General features: G+C 55.3%; 2 protein-coding genes and 2 non-coding genes across 4 annotated transcripts; 3 read left to right on the top strand and 1 right to left on the bottom strand.

The window, feature by feature from the left end:
- The first annotated feature begins 2,358 nt into the window (after nucleotides 1-2,358).
- Nucleotides 2,359-5,164, top strand: LOC121076830 (C-factor-like). The gene is made up of 6 exons (XM_040571429.1): nucleotides 2,359-3,078; nucleotides 3,443-3,494; nucleotides 3,638-3,825; nucleotides 4,125-4,283; nucleotides 4,576-4,695; nucleotides 4,992-5,164. The coding sequence occupies exons 1-6, from the start codon at nucleotides 2,932-2,934 to the stop codon at nucleotides 5,103-5,105; spliced, it is 780 nt and encodes a 259-aa protein (XP_040427363.1). The 5' UTR covers nucleotides 2,359-2,931; the 3' UTR covers nucleotides 5,106-5,164.
- A 6,301-nt stretch (nucleotides 5,165-11,465) lies between these two features.
- On the bottom strand, nucleotides 11,466-11,538 carry TRNAK-UUU. Its single transcript has one exon. It is a non-coding gene; the product is annotated as a tRNA-Lys (tRNA).
- Nucleotides 11,539-12,122: 584 nt separating this feature from the next.
- TRNAH-GUG lies at nucleotides 12,123-12,194 on the top strand. Its single transcript has one exon. It is a non-coding gene; the product is annotated as a tRNA-His (tRNA).
- A 241-nt stretch (nucleotides 12,195-12,435) lies between these two features.
- On the top strand, nucleotides 12,436-19,454 carry LCAT (lecithin-cholesterol acyltransferase). Its single transcript, XM_040571428.1, has 6 exons — nucleotides 12,436-12,698; nucleotides 15,389-15,545; nucleotides 16,021-16,136; nucleotides 16,484-16,579; nucleotides 16,873-17,097; nucleotides 18,289-19,454. Exons 1-6 carry the CDS (start codon nucleotides 12,551-12,553, stop codon nucleotides 18,897-18,899), a joined length of 1,353 nt encoding a protein of 450 aa, XP_040427362.1. The 5' UTR covers nucleotides 12,436-12,550; the 3' UTR covers nucleotides 18,900-19,454.
- The last annotated feature ends 319 nt before the right edge of the window (nucleotides 19,455-19,773 follow it).

Genomic DNA, 19,773 nt, shown 5'->3' with positions numbered 1-19,773 from the left:
GTCCTTCTGCGAGTGAGAGGCCCGCAGCTGAACACAACATTTGAGGTGCGGTCTCCTCAGGGGAGAGCTGCAGACAAGGGACAACCCCGTGTCCTGCCGGCCACACGTTTCTGATGCAGGCCAGGATGCCGTTGGCCTTCTTGGCCACCTGACATGTTGCTGCCTCATGTTCAGCCGGCTCTTGACCAGCACCCCCAGGCCCTTTTCTGCTGGGCAACTTTCCAACCACTCCTCCCCAGGCCTGTACTGCTGCACGGGGTTGTTGGGACCCACGCGCAGCACCCGGCACTTGCCCTTGTTGGACGTCTTGCGGTTGGACTCGGCCCATCGACCCAGCCTGTCCGGATCCCGCTGCAGAGCCTTCCTGCCCTCGAGGAGTTTGACAGTGCCACCTACCTTGGTGTCACCTATGAACTTAGTGAGGGTGCACTCCATTCCCTTCCTCCTGAACACTGCTAAAATTGTGGAACAAAACTGGCCCCAAGACTGAGCCCTGGGGAACGCCAGTGGTGACCAGCCGCCGGCTGGGTTGAACCCCGTTCCCTGCGAGCCTTCGAGCCAGTTCCGCAGTCAGCGAGCCGTACGCCTGTCTGAGCCCTGAGCCGCCAGCTTCTCCAGGAGAATACTGTGGGAGACGGTGGCAAATACTTGACTAAAATCCAGGTAAACAACATCCACAACTGTGCCCTCATCAGCTAAGCAGGGCTTCCCGTCATAGAAGGAGACCAGGTTATTCAGGCAGGACCTGCCCTTCATAAGCCCACACTGGCTGCTTCTGATCACTTGCTTGTGCCGTATGTGCCTTGTGATGGCACTCAGGGTGATCCGCTCCATAACCTGCCGTGGTGCCAAGCTCAGCCTGACAGGCCTGTAATGCCCTGCAGCCTCCTTCCTGCCCTTCTTGTAGACTGGAGTCACACTGGCCAACCTCCACTCACCCGGGACCTCCCTGTAGATTATTGAAAGTGGCAGGGCAAGTGTTTCCACAGCTCCTTCAGCAGCACCCTTGGGTGAATCTCATCTGGCCCCACAGACTTACGAATGTTCAAAACATGTAGGAGGTCACTTACGGTTTACCAGTGGATGACAGAGACTTCATCTTGCTTCCCATCACCATCTTCCAACCCAGGGAGCTGGGTACCCTGACAACAATTAGCCTTACTAATAAAGACAGGCAAAGAGGGCAGGAAGTACCTCAGCTTTCTCCTCATCGTTCATCACTACATTTTCCCTCACATCCAATACAGGATGGAGAATCTCCCTAATTCTCCTTTTGCTGTTGAGATGTTTATAAAAGCATTTTTAATAGTCTTTTATTCCACTAGCCAAATTGAGTTCCAGCTGGGCTTTGGCCCTGCTAATTTTCTCCCTGCACAGACTGACCACAGCTTGACAGTCCTCCTGTGTTGCCTGCCCCTTTTTCCAAAGTCCATAGACTCTCTTTTCCTTCCTAAGTTCCAGAAGCAGCTCTCTGGTCAGCCAGGATGGCCTTCACCCCCAGTGGCTCCACCGTTGGTGCTTTGGGATGGCCTACTCCTGTGCATTTAACATTACATTCTTGAAGAATGTCCATCCTCCCTGGACCCCTTTGCCTTTCAGAACCACCTCCCAGGGCACTCTGTCAGCCAGGTCTCTAAATTGGCAAAAGTCTGCCCTCTGGAAACCAAAGGGCAATCCCAAGCACAAATAAAGGCTGGGAGGGGTGTGTGGAATGGATTGAAAGCAGCCCTGATTAGAAAGACCTGGGGATGTTGGTTGACGAGAAGCTTGACATGAGCCAGCAATGTGCTCTTGCAGCCCAGAAAGCCAACCGTATCCTGGGCTGCACCAAAAGAAACATGGCCAGCAGGGAGATGGAGGTGATTCTCCCTCTCTACTCTGCTCTTGTGAAGACCCCACCTGGAGCCCTACATTCAGGTCTGGAGCCCCCAGCACAAGGACATGGAAGTATTGGATCGAGTCCAGAGGAGGGCCACAAAGATGATGAAGGAGCTGGGGCACCTCTCCTATGAAGACAGGCTGAAGGAGCTGGGGTTGTTCAGCCCAGAGAAGAGAAGGCTCTGAGGAGACCTTATAGAGGTCTTCAGTACCTAAAAGGGGTCTATGGGAAAGCTGGGGAGGGACTCTTAATAGGACAAGGAGTAATGGCTTTAAACTAAAAGAGGATAGGTTTAGATTAGATATAAGGAAGAAATTCTTTACTAGGAGGGTGGTAAGGCACTGGAAGAGGTTGCCCAGAGAAGCTATGGATGCCCCATTTCTGGAAATGTTGGATGGGACTTTGAGCAACCTGTTCTAGTGGGAGGTGTCCCTGCCCATGGCAGGGGGGCTGAAATCATATGATCTTTAAGGTCCCTTCCAACCCAAACCATTCTGATTTTATGTTCTGCTAACTGCCTTCCTAACTTCACTAGGGATCAAAAACTCTGTCATTTTGATCACTGTGCCCAAGATAGCCTCCAACCATCCCATCACCCACAAGTCCTTGCCTGTTTGCAAACCACAGGTCAAGTGGGGCACATTCCCCAGTTGGATCCCTCACCATCTGAGTCTTCTGTCACCCTCCCTTATCCTTTTTAGGTAAGGTCTGTGTCCCTGTGTGTTCTTTATGGCTTCCTCCCTTTTTCCGTACCTGGTTTTGCACTGGAAAAGGGCCTTGACCAGATACCTCTGGAGCAAACACTGACCTTCCACACACCTTACAAGCAGAGTTTGCCATAAAAAGCAAAGTGATTTTTGCGCTTTAGTAAGGAGGGATGGCTCCCAGCCAGGAACCGGGTTCCTAGAGAGTTCAAAGAGCTGGAGAGATTGCACCCAGAGCCAAGGGTTTGTGCAAGCCCTGTGAGGGTGGGGTGGCAGCTCAACACACTATAAGAAGCATTAGGGAACTGAACAAACAATGAACGTTGGAGCAGAGTCAGGAGAAGCAATATGGGAGAGCTTTGTGTCCGCTCCGTTCTGGTGACTGGAGCCAACCGAGGAATTGGCCTGGGGTTTGTCCGGCACCTGCTGGGGCTGCCAAACCCACCCGAGTGGGTCTTTGCAGCCTGTCGGGACCCCAAGGGACAGCGAGCACAGGTGACGCTGGTGGCGGTGGGGGACAGCAGGGCAGGGCAGCACCCGGTGCAGGAGCAGCCCTGTGGTGCGAGGCGGGGATGCGTGAGGGTCTTCATCACGGGGCTGCAGCCCTGGGCACAGTCTCATGGCACAGAAAGCCGGGGTAGGACGGCCATGGGATGAGCTGTGCCCAGGGTGCCCAGGGCTCCTTGGAGCCAGGCAGGGAGCTTCTGCTGCTGGGGCAGGTGATGGCCATGGTGGGCAGAGTGAGACGCATGGTGCATGGAGGGAGCAGGACGCTGGGCATGAGGTGGTGCCAGAAAAGGCTGAGCCTCTGTGCAGCCAGTCCTGCCTCTCCACGCCCACATCATCCCATCTCTTTCAGGAGCTGCAGAACTTGGCTTCCAAGCACCCCAACCTGGTCATCATCCCACTTGGTAAGTGCCCCAGCTGTACCCTGAGGCCGAGGGTCCCTTGCCTGGGCTCCCCGCTCTGCCCACACCACTCTGACCCCCAGCACCATGCATGGTGGCAGCTCCCAAGGGGATCGGGTGCTCACCTCCCCGCCTTGCCCCTGCAGAAGTCACCGAGCCCGCCAGCATCAGGGCGGCTGCAGCCAGCGCCAGGGAGCGCCTTAAGGACTCAGGTCTCAACCTCCTCATCAACAATGCTGGGATTGGAAATAACAGTTCTCTTGACAACGTGACACAGGAGGACATGTCCCAGATGTATGCCACCAACACCATTGGGCCCCTGCTGCTGAGCCAGGTGAGGCCCTCACCAGAGCTCCAGGAACATCCCTGCCCTGCGGCCCCACGGCCCTCCCAGGAGGACGGAAAGGGCTGCTGGGACAGGGCCCAGCTCTGCTCTTGTGCTGGTGATGGGCCCGGCACTCCTGAGCTCCCAGAAGAAGCTGGTGGAACCAACTGGGGCTGGTGCTAAGGGGCAGGGGGAAGAGGAAGGTGGCTGCTGGCGGTGCTGGTGGCAGCGCTGCCCGCTGTGGATGGAGCTGGTCCTCTCCCCTGCACCACTTCTGTGTGGACCCCCTGCTTCTCCTCTCCTCGCAGGCATTCCTGCCCCTGCTGAAGAAGGCTGCCCAGGGGAGCCCGGGCACGGGGCTGAGCTGCAGCAAGGCAGCCATCATCAACATGTCCAGCTATGCTGGCTCCATTCAGGATGTCTATCTCTGGGAGTACGGACAAGCTCTCTCATATCGCTGCAGCAAGGTACTGCCACACTGCTGGGCATGAACCTGGACATTTTCCCTTCTGAACAATCTTGCATGCCTCCCAACCTTCCCCTCAGTCCCTGCAACTTTCATGGCTGCGGCTGAGCTCCAGTCAGTCACCGTTTCCCTCCCATGGCACATTTCTGTGCCTCATCCCTGGCCAGACCACAGAGGACCTTGTCAGGACAGGTCCTTGCCTGGGCTGGGCATCTGCATGGGGAGAGTGCTGTGGGGTCTGCACATATCCCCATCCTCTTCCCCACCCTGATCTCTGCGATGTCTCCCCGCAGGCTGCTCTGAACATGCTCACCAAGTGCCAGTCCTTGGGCTACCGGGACCACGGCATCCTCTGTGCTGCTTTCCATCCTGGCTGGGTGAAAACAGACATGGGAGGCACAATAGAAGATAAGGTAGGAGAGTTTTTGACCAACGTTTGGAAGAACCTCTTGTTTTGGGAATGTAGAGCTTTCTGTGGATTGAACACTCCCATACATGCTGGGCTGTGGGATAGCTCTTTGGCAGGTGCCCTGAGGCACATGAGGGGATGAGATGACAAGACAAGGGCTCTTCTTGCTCTGTGCTGGCCTTTCCTCCTTCACCCCAGAGAGCCCCAAGCCCTTGTGCAGGGAGGCAGTGATCCAAGCAGGCGCCAGGGCAGATCCTGGCCACCCCTTGGGCACACACGGTTGTGTTTCTGTCCCTGCAGACCCGTGTGACAGTGGATGTGAGTGTGCGAGGGATGCTGAATGTGATCTCCTCCCTCTCTGAGAAGGACACCGGGACCTTCCTCGACTGGGAAGGGAAAGTTGTGCCCTGGTAAGACGCAGGCCCAGCCTCGTGCCCGGATCCTGGCAGTGGTCCTTTTGCTGCTACACTGAGTTGTGCCTGTGTCTTAATAAACTCGTGTCTATAAGAAATAAAAGTACTGTGTGAGCCGCCTTCTTGCTTGCCTTTTAACTACCATTGCGAGTCTTCACTAATGCTTTGGGAGAATTCCTCAGAGTTATTTTGCAAGTAATTGAGCTCGGTTGGTCAGATTGGCTGATCTCTGACTAGGGGCCTGGCCATCATCCCAGTAGAGCTTTGTGCCTGGGCACAGAGGGTCCTACCCCTCCGTTCTCTATAGTCCCTCATCTCCCAGGTGTCTTGCAGGAACATTAGCAGAGTGCATCTTCATAATATATCTATACCAGGTGTGCCATGAAAAGAGAGGCTTGTGTTGTGTGTAACACCAGTTTGCCACCCCAAGGAGAAGCACCACTAGTTTACAAGTTTCTTTTGCGGCAACAGCAGAGCAGCCCTTCTCATGGAAAATGAAAGTAGAAGCAAGGAATTAAGCAGCAAATCCTGCTTGCAAAAGTAGCTTAATTTAAATAATCATTGATTCGTGATGATGTTACATGGATTCATCATGCTTATACACAAATGTTCAAGGACTCTTTTCCTCTTTTTCTTGTCACTGTCCATTAGCTTGACCTTATTGTACCCACTGGATTTCTGTTTAACAGTAATTTCCTGCACCACTTGCTCAGGGCAAGCAGTGCCAAGAAAAACTTTCTTGACTGAAATGGGAATCAGCGGGACAGAGCCTGCCTGAGTGGTGATAACGCAGTGCATGAGCAGCTATTGGAGGCAACAGAACAGGCCATGGCTTGCAAGAACTGCCACAGAAATCACACATGAAGCCTTACGGCCTACAATTGTCTGCAGCAGAACTGCGTGCTCATGACAAATTAGAGGGCAGCTTACCAAAACCAGAAGTATTTCTGGAATTCCTTTCAAAATGAGGAAGCAAGAAGGCCATACAGAATCTAGGGAGTCTAGGTGTGAAAGAAATACCATGTCATCACTCATCTGAACACCTGGGGACCACGTCATCCCTGAGACAAGGGCAAGACCACTTACGCTAGCTGCTACTACAAATCTAGATTTGCCAGCCAAGAGGAGAAATAGCAAGAGCATCTGGCATATTAAAACAGAAGAAACTACAGCTTTTATGAGGAAATGTGCAATCTCACACAACCAGTAGCAGAGGGAGCAGCACAGGAGGGTCCAGCAACTGAGGTGGCTGGATTTGGAAGAGCGAGATGGCACAGCTCCACAGTAGCAGAGCAAACTTGGATTTCGGCACCAAGCAGGCAGGAGTAACAATCTCCTCCAGCCTCATTGAATGTCTGGGCCACATCCAGCAGGGCACATGCTGTCTCAGAGAATTCTCCACCTAAAAACATCTCCTGGTAGAAATAGGACGGTCTTGTGATGGCAGAAAAGAGCTTCTCTGGGTTGAGTCCACAGTCTGGAATAAACAAAAACAAACCTGAGCACCAGACTGATACCATGAACTTCAACTTCTTCTTCCATTTGTCCTTTCAGCACCTAGAGCTGCCATGGATGGTACATACATATGAATAAGACTAAAGTGGATATCATAACTGGAGTTTGTTTTCTTCATAACAACCTGTAAAGTGTATGTTTTAGATTCATGGCTAACATGTCATTGATAACACACCACTGTTTTGGCTGTTTGCTGAGTGGTGCTTGCACAGCATCAAGGTTGTCCAGACACACACACATTAGCCCCTTGCTTCACTTATTTTTTGCTAATATCAAGTCTAAAATGTTGGTCACTTGAGACAGGTAGTCAGATTTCCCTGGGTCAGAGGACGCGTTCCTCTATTAGTTTCCCAATAGTTGGACTAGGGGAGCAGAAGGGGGATTTTCAAGCATTTTCTTCTTTATTCTTACTATTCTGACCTCCCTGTGGCATTTGAAACAGCCTGACTCACCCTTCCTTTCAACAGACTGGCATTTCAGGGGTGATTCCCATTAAGGCTGCCCAATTCTGCAGCCCTTGAGCCCTTATGGTGCTCCAGCCTTGGGCTCCACCATGTAACATTGAGGCTTGGCTCTTTGGTCCCCCAGGCACTGATTTGGCAAGAGTTTTGTTTTCCCTCCTGCTGTTGCTAAACATAGACACCATGCCCTGGGGTATGGCATCTTGTCCATAAAGGATATCTTGGACAGCCACTGTCAGTGTCCATGTGGAAAACCCAACAGGAGCAGCCCATGGAGAGGAAGGACATCTGCCATAGCTGTTCCGCATCAAATGCCACTGTGGTCATCGAAACCTGGGAGGTGGGGCAGCACCTCTGTCTCCAGCAGTACCCTTTGATAACAGGGTACAAGGAGGCTGTTTAATCGGGCTTAGGTTCAGGTGATGAAATGGGGGCAGAAGGTCTGTTGCCAAAATCAGAATCATCATCCTCGTTATCAGTTCTTGGTGCCTATATCTTTTCAATGGTCTCACTCTTGGAGACTGGCCATGTACATTCTTTGTCTAGCTGTTGTAAAGCCAGAGGTCTGTGGCTAGTTTCTATTTGTCAAAATAATTACCCTTAACATGACTACAAGATTCAAAGGCAGCCACTAGAGCTTGTTGTAAAGCACCTTGACCTTTCTTGCCTTTAGGAAAAACAGGAGGAGCTTTCCTCCTGCTCTTAGCAAAGTGTCTGTGAACATCAATGTCTCCTGTCTGTTTTTCTGTTTTTCCAGCTGGAACAGCAAATAGCAGTTGCCAATTTCTACTTTCTCAGGATGTTTTTCCCTTTCCCAGACCATTTTCTTGCCTCTCCAGTTGATCAGTAGTGTTTTGTTCTTGCACCCGTCAAGGCTATCTCAGGATGTCTCTGGTTTTTCAGTACCCCTTTCTACTTCAAAGAAGCTGGCTGTGCTTTACAAGGATGCTTCTTGCTCACAGGTTTAACTGTCAGGCCAAGATCCTATGCTAGCACTTCTCAGACTCACAGGCAGCTTATTTTGCCAGTTCTTTCACAGAACTCTTCTGTCAGTGATTTTCCCATCATTCCACCATAAAGTTGCCTTTATGGCTTCTCCCATCACGTTTCTGCAATGGTCTGATATGGAGTCATCTGGGTGTCTCCTGCGGGGCTGCAGGGACAGCTTCTCTGCACATTGCCACAGCACTCCAACTGCTCCCTTTCCCCGGCACAGCTGGAGAATTCAGAGGTTCACCCTGGAAATCACTCAGCTTTCCCCTTTCCTTTCCCTCATCCTCCCACTCTGCGAGAAGGGAATGCTCTGCTCCCTGCCGAAACCACCCTGTGACCCCAACCCACCTGTGGCTTCACACAGCCCCACACAGCCCCAACCCAACTCCAGCCCCAACTGGTCTGGAGGGCAGAGGAAGGACCCTGCTGCTGTGGAGAGCACAGAAAATTTGGGGGGAGAGGAAGGTCTGGCAGCCGTTTCTGAATGAGAGGCTACCGGAGGGATCTTTGGCTGTGCACGTGCACAGCAAATACTGCTTCAGAGGCCCCTGGATCCTGTGTCTGCCCCTGCCGCAGAGCCCTGAGCCCACCCCGGTGTTGTCTGGGCTTGACAGTACATTTTGCAGCTGCATTGCCTTGCTGAGGAGGATGGGGGATGGCGACACGCCATCCCACAGACAGCCTGGAGAAGGAAGATCAAGGTGAGGAGAGCCCCACTGCCAGCACTCCCTGGGGAACAGGGTTTTGGCTGCAGCACCTCCAGTGATGCAGAACTTCATGGCAGAGGTGAAACCCATTCCGTGCTGAGGAATGATCCTGACATGCTGCAGGTCTGGCAAGCAGAGGGGTCAGGGGCACCAAATGGCATGTGGAGATCTCTGTAATGCACCAGGAGGTCTTCAGTTTGAGGAAGTGTTTTAAACCACTGCCTTAAGTCTTTACCAGCCTTCAGGCTACCGAAACATGGAGTTTCCTTTGTCTTAGTGCCCCCTCCTGTCAGCTGTGCAGAACTCACTTCGGACAGCAGCTTTCAGAAAAGAAATTAGAAGTAACTGAGCAAGATAGGTCCCTCTGGGAAAGTCACTCGGGGCTCAGCTGGCGAAGGAGCTACTTGTGCATGGGAAGGGGAGGGGAGGCTTTTTATTTGCAGACTTTTTTTTTTTAATTCATACCTTATTCACTTTAGAAAGCAAACAGAGCTAGGAGTAGCAAATGAGGAAATGGTTCCACCAGGGAGCTGTGCCGCAGCTGTGGGAGGGGATGGATGGCCACGGTGGGCTCAGGGCAGCAGCTGTGTCCTCCTTTTGGGCAGGGGAGATGCCACCGAGGAGCCCCGGGCATTGGGGATGCTCCTGGGCAGGTGCGCAGGTTCTTCCTCCTTTTTTGAGAGCAAGCTGTGGAAGTGAAGGAGCTAGAAACAGAAACAGAGGGCAAAATTCATTGCTCGTTTACCTTTAGGATTTGCAGTTTGTAGGGAACTACTTGCACACCCCTACAATCTTCATTTACTCTTTTACTGAATATACATATTTCTTTACTCATACAAAGTTCCCAAAGCATTTTCCCTTCTAAAGATAATGTGGAAGGAAGAGAATAAAAATAATCTACAGAAGTTGTCTTTTAGCAGTAGAAGCACCTGTTCTACTTTTACACAGCTGAGACACAGAATGGAAATACAAGATGTCTTCGTCCCCTTTTTTTTTTTTTCCACAGAAAGCCAGGTTTGGATATAAGGCCATTAAGCTTATCTGAAGAATAACACACTGAACTTGAATAACTGATGTATGTTCAAGTTGAAAAAAAAAATCCTTGTGCAAAAATATCAAAATCCCCAATGGGATATTTTTCATCCAGAATTACTCAGCTTTCTCTTAAAAGAATTTCTAGCTTGTCAAAATAATCTGAGATTGATATGAATGTGTGCAGTGCAGTTCAGGTGGCCCCATGTGTCACTGCAGCCTCTGCTCTCACACAAATACTTTTTGCCTTAATGTGAAGGAGGGCTCTGCTTGGGCGTGAGTGGGTTTGGGGTGCTGGGCAACCCCATGGCAAACTGCTCTAGCACCAAACCTTCCTGAGAGGTGAGGGAGCAGGAGAAGGTGAGCAGGAAGGACTGAGAAAGGTAGGGAAAGGAGAAGAAGGAGGTGAAGACAATGTCCAGTCTCAAATCCAAGACCTGACCATGGATTGTGCCAATGCATGGGACAATCTGATGGACAAGCCCACTGTAGGATGGACAGTCCCAATGCAGAGGGTAGTACCCAGGGATGAGGCCACCCCAGGAGGGGACAGTCTGAGGAATGAGGACATCCCAGAAGGAAGGTCCAATAACGTACAATAATTAGGGAAAGTCCCAGTGGCTGAGGACAGTGCAGACAGATGAGATGGTCCCAGGGGAAACAGATCCAGGTGCTGAGACCTCCATGGGTAGGGACAGTCTGAGCAGATGTCGAGATACCAGCCCCACAGCCACACAGCTCGACCTCCCTGCTCTCACCTTGGGCCTCAGGACCTCAGCCCCATGGGTACCCCCAATTGTTCTCCATCCCCTAACCCTGGAGTGGGGCAGCAGGTCACCCCTGAGTCCCCCAACTCCAACCTGACCTCCGTGGGGTCTTCAAGAGGCCAAACCCTTTGCAGACCCTTCGGATCTTTTCACACTCTGCTCAGTCTGGTCCTGGACAGGGTTGGGATGTGAACAGGTCCTGTGGAGAGCATCTGCAGGCAGCTGGAAGAACTGCTCTGGTGTCCTGCTGGCACCCCAGCACTCCTCCAGCACCCCCCACATTCACCAAGCTCCCTGTCCATCCTACAGAACCTTCTCCACAGCCAGAATGCTCTCTGCTCCCCTGTTCCAGAGCCCCAGGGTCGAAGTAGACTTTAAGAGATCTCAGGAGCTGGTTTCTCTTCTGCTGTCCTAATCCTGTTTCTCATGAGCGCTTATTGCCCCTCACCCAAAAAGCAGGGGCTCATCGACAACCAGTTCTCCAGTGACACAACTGCACTCTCAGAGAGATGAGGGGGAAAAGCGCTTCTTTGTTTTGGCCCTGCTTCTCAACCAGCCCAATGCAGAGCCTCAGGCACGGGTGCTGCAGCTGAGTTTTTGGGTGAGGGCATCTCATATGGCTGCAAAGATGGAGACACGGGGCAGGAGGAACCTCCTCAGCCTCCATCTCCAAGTGGAAGATGTCTGTTCCCCTTCTCTGGCAGCCTCACCACAGAGACCTGAGCAGAGTCCTTGGCAGCCCAGCCCTCCCATGTTGCGGGCTCTTCCTCTGAGGGTGTGAATGAGGGAAAAGAGGCAGCAGAGGGTGCCTGGGGCAGGCTGCAGCCCCTACAGGGCCACCCAGCGCTCAGGGCTCTCCTTGCTCACACCTAAATGATAAAGCTTTCGCCTGAACAGGGGCTTGAACCCTGGACCCTCAGATTAAAAGTCTGATGCTCTCCCAACTGAGCTATCCAGGCTCACATTTGAGATTTTGGGTGATTCTCAAAATAGCCTGGTGAGGCCCCTGTGTCCTTGTGCCACCAGGGGGATGAGATGGGGACTTGCTGCTACCACCAGGCTGATCCCAGAGCCCCTCTCCCTGCCCCTGCCCCTTCCCCGGGACGCTCGGCCCTGGGCAGGGAAGGGGCAGCATCCCATGGGGCAGCTCCGTCCGTGCGGGGCCGGCTGAAGGCAGGACGGGCAGCGCCTGACCTGGGGGACAGACGAGGCTGGGGACTGGGCACATCCTGGGGCTCATGCTTCTGAGAGCGGTGGCCTGGAGCAGCCTCTGCCCCGTGCCAGTGCCCGGCTCCGCTCTCCCTGTGCACCAGAGGCCCCGACGCCTGTGCCCCAGCACCGCCAGCTCCTCGCCCTGCACAGGGACGGGCCCGCGGAGCCACGGCTCCTGGGACACACTGCAAAGGCCCAGCGCGGCCTCCTCCAGCTCTGCCCCTTCTCCTGGCACCGCGGGATGCCCGAGGGCAGCCGTGGATCCTCTGAGGGAGGCAGGGGGGGAGCAGGGCCCGAGGCAAGGCCCGGAGCGCACGGCCTCTGCCGCGCTGCTGTGATCGTATAGTGGTCAGTACTCTGCGCTGTGGCCGCAGCGACCTCGGTTCGACTCCGAGTCACAGCAATGGTTTTGCAGAGATCCCGGTGCACAGGGGGCTGCCCTGGCATGGCCCCAGCCCAGCGTCACCCTCTGGAGGCACGTGGCGGTCACCGTCCCCGCACACAGCTCAGGCACCGTGAGGCCATGGGTTGAGCCACCAGGTCTGCTCACACCCGCAGGCAGGGCTCCGGGCATGCAGAGAGTCCATGGCACGTCTGCAAGGCTGGGCCTTCGTCCCTCCCCGTCCCTCCTCCCCATCACGGCCAGCCCCTTGCAGCTCTCCCCTCCCCTGCGGCCCGAGCGCCTCTGCCTGGACCTGCGTAAAATATAAAAGGCTGTTTGCTTGGCGACGTCCGGAGGGAAGCCCAGCCAAGCTGGCCATGGGGAGGACGGGCGCTGGGTTTGCGCTGCTGACGCTGCTGCTGCTCCCGCAGCCCGCATCCCAGTTCTGGCTCTTCAATGTCCTCTTCCCACCCACCTCCACCCCAGAGGCGCCCCCGACCAACAGCACGCCGCCCGTGGTGCTCGGTAAGGTCACATCTGCCCAGCCCCAGCACGCCTGCCCGGGTGCTGGCGGTGAGGCCGGGGCACTTTGCAGTCTCTGCCCAACTTATCGGAGACCCCAGCATGGCCAAGGGGGGGTCAGGGCTTGCTCTGCTCGGGGAGGGGTCTGCTGGCAGAGGCATGGGGGGCTGCAGCTCCCCACTGCTGTTCCAACGGGATGGGATCTACCACCCCTTGCTCCCCTGCCGTCTGCCCCAGCCCCGTGCTTTTTGCTGCTCCCCAGTGATGGTTGCTCCATCCCCTAATGCTGCAGGAGGGTGCCTGTCTCACATCAGACCACCCTGCCAGGGCGTTGGCGATACCAGAGGTGCACGGAGAGGCAGGAGAGGTTGGGGCATCACCTAGGGACGTGGGGATGGAGCACCAGTCCCGCTGCCTGGCCAGGGCTGTTTGCAAACACCTCCTGGTGGTGCACGGCTGTGGCCAGCCTTCCTGTGCCCCTGTGCTGTCTCTGGGGACTTGGCATGGGATTTTGCCACAGGACCTGTTCTGAGCAGAGAGGTTGTTTTTCTCTCTCTCTCTCTCTTTTTTTTTTTTAATCAAACGGAGTTTCCCTTTTAAAAAGAGAAGAGAAAAAGCAGAACATCTGAAGGCTGACCCTTTGAACACCCGTGCCCATGGAGTTCTGCGTGTGCCAGGGCAAGCCGCACTGAGCACCACAGCCTGGCAGGGGTGGCCGTGCCCCCAGCCTCTGGCACGGCGTGGTTGGAGGGACAGTGCCTGGAGCCTCGGTGGCCAGGAGGCCCCAGTGGCTGTCACCACGTAGAGCAGGGGGTGGTGTGGCACCGTCCCCTCTTCTCAGGATGGCCTGCAGCAACAAGAGCATCTCCACAACGCTCTTTCACCTGGCTGCAGCTTGCTCAGGCCCCCATGCAGCCCCAGTCCAAGCCCCCCCAGGGCTCCCTTTCTCCCCATCCCAGCAGCAGGGGTTCCTGGCTCTGCCCTGCGCCCCCAGCACTAGCCTCACCCCTGCCTTGTGCCCAAGCCATGGTGCTGGGGTGGTCGGGACACCACGGGCGTGCAGCCCATCCCCCTGGGCCAGGCGTCCCAGAAACCCCCAGTGCCCTTGGGACCCACGATAACCCCTCCGCCCCCACAGGAGCTCCCTTAATAATTACCTAATGTCCTCTCCGAGGCGAGGCAGAGCTCAGGACTACACACACTGAGGCTGCTGGCTGCCCCGAGGGATAGGGGGGAGAAGGGGCAGCAGGAGGAGGGTGCCCAGCTGCCCCCAGCACCCCTGAGGGGGCAGTCCCCCATGGGACTGGGGGTGGCCACCTGCCCCAGGAGCTGCCACCCGCTCTGCTCGCTCCCTGGACAGATCCAGCAGTCCTCTGCCCAACCCATCCCACGCCTGGGCTCTCCTCCACCAGCATCCACTTGTGTACGGGGAAGGATGTGCTGACCCTCACCCTGCTTTAAAGGCAGGATTAGACCTTCCCCGTATCCACAGGGAGCCTCCACAAGGGTGAAGGAGCCATGAAGCAGGTTGAGCAAGGCAACCAGCAGATCCCATTCCCCCCTTGCATGGGACGAGGCTTTTGGATGTCCCTGCATCCCTGGGAATGCTCTGCCATGCCGTGGAGCTGTGGCTGTGGTGGGTGGGATGAGGCTGGAGCATCTCCGGGCCAGGTTGACCTTGCACCCCGCTGCAGGGACACTGCTATGGCTCTCTCAAACCCGTGTCCTTGACACGGTTGGGGTCCTGCTAGGGCTGCCGGGTTCACTCAGCACCCAGCGCTCCCATCCCACCAGCCTGGCAGCCACTGTCCCCCGTGGTCCCTTCACTTCTCATCCTTGTCCAGTGCTCTGGGGGAGGTCTCAGATCCTGCACGCTGGCCGGGAGCAATCTCCATAGTGAGCGTCCCCTGTCCCTGCCAGGGAACCGCAGCGCAGGTCCCAGACGCAGAGCCCGGGTCACATGTGGCAGACAGTGAACTTGGTTAAAACGGGGTTGTGTTTACCGTATGTGATATTTGCACTGAATTCCCACAGGGAACGGTTCTGAACCATTTCAGAGACCTTGTTCAGCCTACATGGAGGGTTTAAAGTTCAGGAAAACAGTGTGTGGGCCTTGGGCATCAGCACTGGGACAACTTTCACCCTGGACACCTCCCCAGGGCCTCTGCTACCCTGGGCAAACCGATGGGTGTGATTTGTAGGGCAGGGGACACGGTGGGGCTGGGCATCCCCAAGGAGCTCCGGCTCTATCCCTGTGGCTGCAGAGAGGAGAGGAGCATGGAAAGGCAGCCATGCAGGGGGAGATGCACCAGGCTGCTTCATGCTGGTCTATCTCCTCACACTTGGGTGATGGCGGCAGCTCTTGGCTGGGTGTCGCAGCGCAGAGCGCACATGGTGGGGAGAGGCAGCTCAGTGGTCCCCAGGGATGTGCTTTTAGCCCGGTGCCACCACTTTTGTGCTCACCCCGCATCTCCAAGTGCCCTCAGATGCGTTGTGCTTGGCAGGGACAAGGGCCTGGGCAGGCTGTTTTCCATGGGTGCTGCCTCCAACAGCATCCAACAGCAGGTGCAGGTCCCCAGGTGTCCCCAGCCAGGCAGCCCCAGGGGAGGATGGAGGCTAGGGAAGCATGGGACCAGGCAGCCCCACAGAGATGGGGTCTAGCTGGCCCTGGTCTCTTTCTGTGGTGCCTGCAGTGCCCGGGTGTCTTGGGAACCAGCTGGAAGCCAAGCTGGACAAGCCAGATGTGGTGAACTGGATGTGCTACCGCAAAACTGAGGACTATTTCACCATCTGGCTCAACCTCAACACATTCCTGCCAGTGGGAGTTGACTGCTGGATCGATAACACCAGGTACCGCTCACCCCCATCCCGGGAGGTCCCCAGGGAAATGACCTACCAGGGATCTCCCTCCCCTCTCCTCCCTCTCTGGCCTTGACCCAGCACACACACAGAAACACGGGAGCACCGTCCTGCCTGGACTGTGCATTCTGAACACAGCTCTCACCGGTGCTTTCCAAATGCCTGTCCCTTTTCCACGTCCCCACCACGTGCTCGTGCCAGCCAGGCCGTCCTCAGCACCTCCTAGAGATGCTGCCACCCTGCCCATGGCAGCAGGGCCAGAGAGACACTGCAGCCTGCTCCACGGAGCTTCCTGCCCAAATACAGGACCCCAAAGTGACATGGGGACACTGGCTCAGCACCAGTCCATGTCCCCATCCACACAAGACTTTGAAACAGCTCCCTGGGGCCAAGCTGCCACCTGGTGATCTCTACCCTGTCCCCCATGGACACGGCCCTGCTCCTATCTTCTGTCCTGTCCCTGCAGGGTGGTGTACAACCGAACCTCTCGGAAAATGTCCAACGCCCCTGGGGTGCACATCCGTGTACCTGGCTTCGGCAAGACCTATTCTGTGGAATACCTGGACCAGAGCAAACTGGCAGGTGAGAGGAGCCAGCTTCGTGGAGAGGCACAGGGTGTCCAGGGCTCCCAAACACCCTCCAGCAGAGGAGTCTCCACGCTCACAAGGTTCATCCCAGCCTGGTTCTGCAGAGCTGATGGAGCCCAGGTCACCCAGGAGTGAGGGACGCTGACCCCAGGGACACATTCCCTTCCCACTCCGAGTGCCTTGACCCCAGCGCGTCATGCTTCCAGGACACACACAGCCACTATCTCTGACCGGAACGATTGAGCTTATCAAAGGGAATTCTGGCTGTGAATAGGATCAGGGTGGAAAAAGTATAACAGGAGAAGACCGTAGACCTAATTCCCGTCTGTTCTCTCTCTGCAGGTTACCTGCACACCCTGGTGCAGAACCTGGTGAACAACGGCTACGTGAGGGACCAGACGGTTCGGGCAGCCCCCTATGACTGGAGGGTCGGGCCCCGTAAGTCTAGGGTTGTGACCAGGTCACGCATGCGGGGAGGGAGGCAGGATGGCTCTCAGTGAGCAGGCCAGCATGCTGACAGGAGTAGGGGGATGCTTCAGCATGGAGGAACCCCTGGACAGGGCTGGCTGGCTGTGTCAGTGAGCACTTGGCCACCACCAGCACTCTAACGTGAATGTGCCTGGTGGCACTTCTGGTGGCTGTGCCCACACTTCTCTCCAGCTGGGGCTCTTGGGGTCAGCCCTGTGGCCATGACTGAGCTGCCCAAGAGTTGGTGCCTCTCTTGCCCACAGAGGAGCAACCTGAATACTTCCAGAACCTGAAGGCGCTGATAGAGGAGATGCACGATGAGTACCAGCAGCGTGTCTTCCTCATTGCGCACAGCATGGGCAACCTCAATGTCCTCTACTTCTTGCTACAGCAGAGACAAGCCTGGAAAGATCAGTACATCGGGGGCTTCATCTCCCTGGGTGCCCCCTGGGGAGGGTCCGTCAAGCCCCTGCGTGTCCTGGCATCCGGTGAGTGATTTCTCGTGTGCAGAGACTTCTTTGTTTTCTTTCTCTCCTGCAGAAATGGAAGGGTGGCAGTGAGCAGGGACCAGACACTGTGGTGGAAGAGCTGGGGGACAAACAGCCGGGGGCTAGGGGTGCTCCTTGAAACCAGAACTGCCCATCCTCAGCAAGAAAATGCTTCAGACACAAATTGTGGGGCCAGGGAAGCAGTCTGGGGAGCTCACCCTCTTCTCGCTGCCTCCCCAGACATCCACACTGCCTCCGATGGTGCAGGATTGTGAAGCAGACCGACCTTTGCTCCAAGCTATATGACCCTTCTGTAGCAGAGGACACGGAGGCCACTGAAGGGACCCTCGCACTGTCCTGCACCACTTGCTGGCATCTCCCCACGTATCAAAGCCCATCCCCCATAAGCTTTTTTTCAGGCTTTAAACTCCCTTCACCCAGTTCCTCTTTAGCTTCTTTTCAGTCCAGAAAGCCACAATCAATTGCCTAATGCTGACAGCCCAAATATCTACAAGTCACAAGCTGAGACTCCAAAATGCAAGGAATTTATTTAAAATCATGTGCTTGAAAATTTTAACATCTGACCCCTTGCATCATTCTTAGTTGTTACACAGTCCAGAGACTTTTTTTTAAGGTCATCTAAGATCGTTGCATGGTCTTAGGACTCCAGACACACCAAAAACACCCAGGCTTGCAGGAGGCAATGCAGGTTGCCCACCTGCTATCAGCCCCCTTGGGCTCAGGTCACCCATGCGTGGAGGTGTAGAGCTTGCAGGGAAAGCCCAGGGCTGGGTTGGTCAGTGCCATCATACCTCCAGGTTTGTCAACACTAAGCCCCTTCTTCAGCTGGAGGGTTAAAGCCCGAGAGAAGAGTTTTGGTGTTTGTTCTGGATATTGACAGCCTTGCCACAGTAGGTGCATGCTGTGAGTCTAGAGTGGCTGAGAGGTGGCAAACCTTGGGCAAACGCTGAGTATGTTAGGCAGTATGTAGGGATCCATCGTGTCCCGCACATGCACTGCACAGCACACATGCTCCCTCTGACACCCTGGAGAGATGCAGAAATGCAGGGAAGAGCCCTGCCGAGGAATGAGGAGAAGACACACTGTTGTGAACACTGTTGCAGGGCCCCTCTCACCCTTACCTTGGTACTTTTCTTCTCCCTGTTTCTGATGAGTCCTTACATCCTGCAGGTGATAATCAGGGCATCCCACTTATGTCCAACATCAAGCTCCGTGAAGAGCAGCGCATGACCACCACCAGCCCCTGGATGTTCCCAACAAGCCTGGCCTGGCCTGAGGACCACATTTTCATCTCCACACCCTCCTACAATTACACCTACCGGGACTACAAGCAGTTCTTCACCGATGTCAACTTGGAGGATGGCTGGTACATGTGGGAGGACATGAAGGACTTGCTGAAGGGCTTACCCCCTCCTGGTGTGGACACATATTGCCTCTATGGCACAGGCTATCCCACCGTGGAAACTTACATATATGATGAGCATTTCCCTTATGAGGACCCCGTGGACATGATTTATGGGGATGGGGATGACACTGTCAACAGACGCAGTTCAGAGCTGTGCAAGCGGTGGCGCAACCAGCAGAAGCAGAAAGTCCATATCCAGGAGCTGCGAGGCATTGATCACCTCAATATGGTCTTCAGCAACCTGACGTTGAGCTCCATCAATGAAATACTGCTGGGGAGCTTGCAGGTCGGGGCTGGCACCAAGGAGCAGGGAGAGCTGGGGCAGATGGGTGCTCTGAGATCCAGCCCAGAGGTAGGGAGGAGGGGGAAGAACTGAAGGAAATGGTGGCCAGCTTCCCTCCATGCTAGTATCCACCAGAAGCTGGCGTGCAGGGGGGCAAAGGACTCAGAGTTGGGTATCTATGAGAAGGAGCAAGACCAACAGCTCGGGTGGATGGGCTGGCACCCACTTCCACTCTGATTGTTTTTTTTGTTTTGGGAACGGTGATTAATTACATTTCAGAGGCTTGTCACTTCCCACTAGCGGATGGATAATTAACCGCACTGCCAGCTCATTAACATCACACTCGTGGATTATGCTGTGTGCGCAAGCCCTCATCGCTAGCAAGCTATCTTTAGACACTTCAGACCGTGGTGCCGTAGCCTTTGTCCACGCAGGACGGTGCCTCGCCAGGGTCTGTGAGCAGCCGTGTAGCACGGGCGGGCTCGCGGTGCTGGGGCAGCCACCGGGGTGGGCACGGGCAGGAGGACGGACACGGCTTGCAGGAGAGCCCCCGCCAGCCTCCAGCATGCAGGCAACGAGCTGGGCCCCCAGTGCAAGACCGGCTTAGAATCAGCAGATCTACCAAATAATAAATATACCTGGCTTCTACACCTTGAGCCGCCTTCGTGTGGTATTTTGCAGCTTGGCTCCGCTAGTGTGACTGGGTGATAACCAACGTGCAGCTGAAACTCTGTGGTGAGCAGTGATGGAATGCAAGGGAAGGGCTCAAAGCTGCACCTGGGGAAGTTCAAGTGTGGTCCTGGGGTAAAGTTCTTCCCCAAGAGTGTGGTTGGTCGCTGGAACGAGCTCCCCGGGGAAGCAGCCATGGCCCCAGGCTTGTCAGTGTTGAAGAAGCGTTTGGACAATGCTCTCAGACACATGGTCTGGCTCTTAGGTGGCCCTGTGCTGAGCCCAGGGGTGGACTTGG

The sequence above is a fragment of the Cygnus olor genome, chromosome 12 (assembly GCF_009769625.2).
Source record: "Cygnus olor isolate bCygOlo1 chromosome 12, bCygOlo1.pri.v2, whole genome shotgun sequence".
NCBI lineage: Eukaryota > Metazoa > Chordata > Aves > Anseriformes > Anatidae > Cygnus > Cygnus olor.
This window is presented reverse-complemented; position numbering and strand designations above follow the sequence as displayed.

Coding starts and splice junctions, on each gene's coding strand:
- LOC121076830 (XM_040571429.1), top strand. CDS start 2,932: ATGGGAGAGCTTTGTGTCCGCTCCGTTCTGGTGACTGGAGCCAACCGA. Junction 3,826..4,124: donor GGCCCCTGCTGCTGAGCCAG/GTGAGGCCCTCA, acceptor CTCTCCTCGCAG/GCATTCCTGCCCCTGCTGAA. Junction 4,696..4,991: donor GAGGCACAATAGAAGATAAG/GTAGGAGAGTTT, acceptor CTGTCCCTGCAG/ACCCGTGTGACAGTGGATGT.
- LCAT (XM_040571428.1), top strand. CDS start 12,551: ATGGGGAGGACGGGCGCTGGGTTTGCGCTGCTGACGCTGCTGCTGCTC. Junction 12,699..15,388: donor CACGCCGCCCGTGGTGCTCG/GTAAGGTCACAT, acceptor TGGTGCCTGCAG/TGCCCGGGTGTCTTGGGAAC. Junction 16,137..16,483: donor GGACCAGAGCAAACTGGCAG/GTGAGAGGAGCC, acceptor CTCTCTCTGCAG/GTTACCTGCACACCCTGGTG.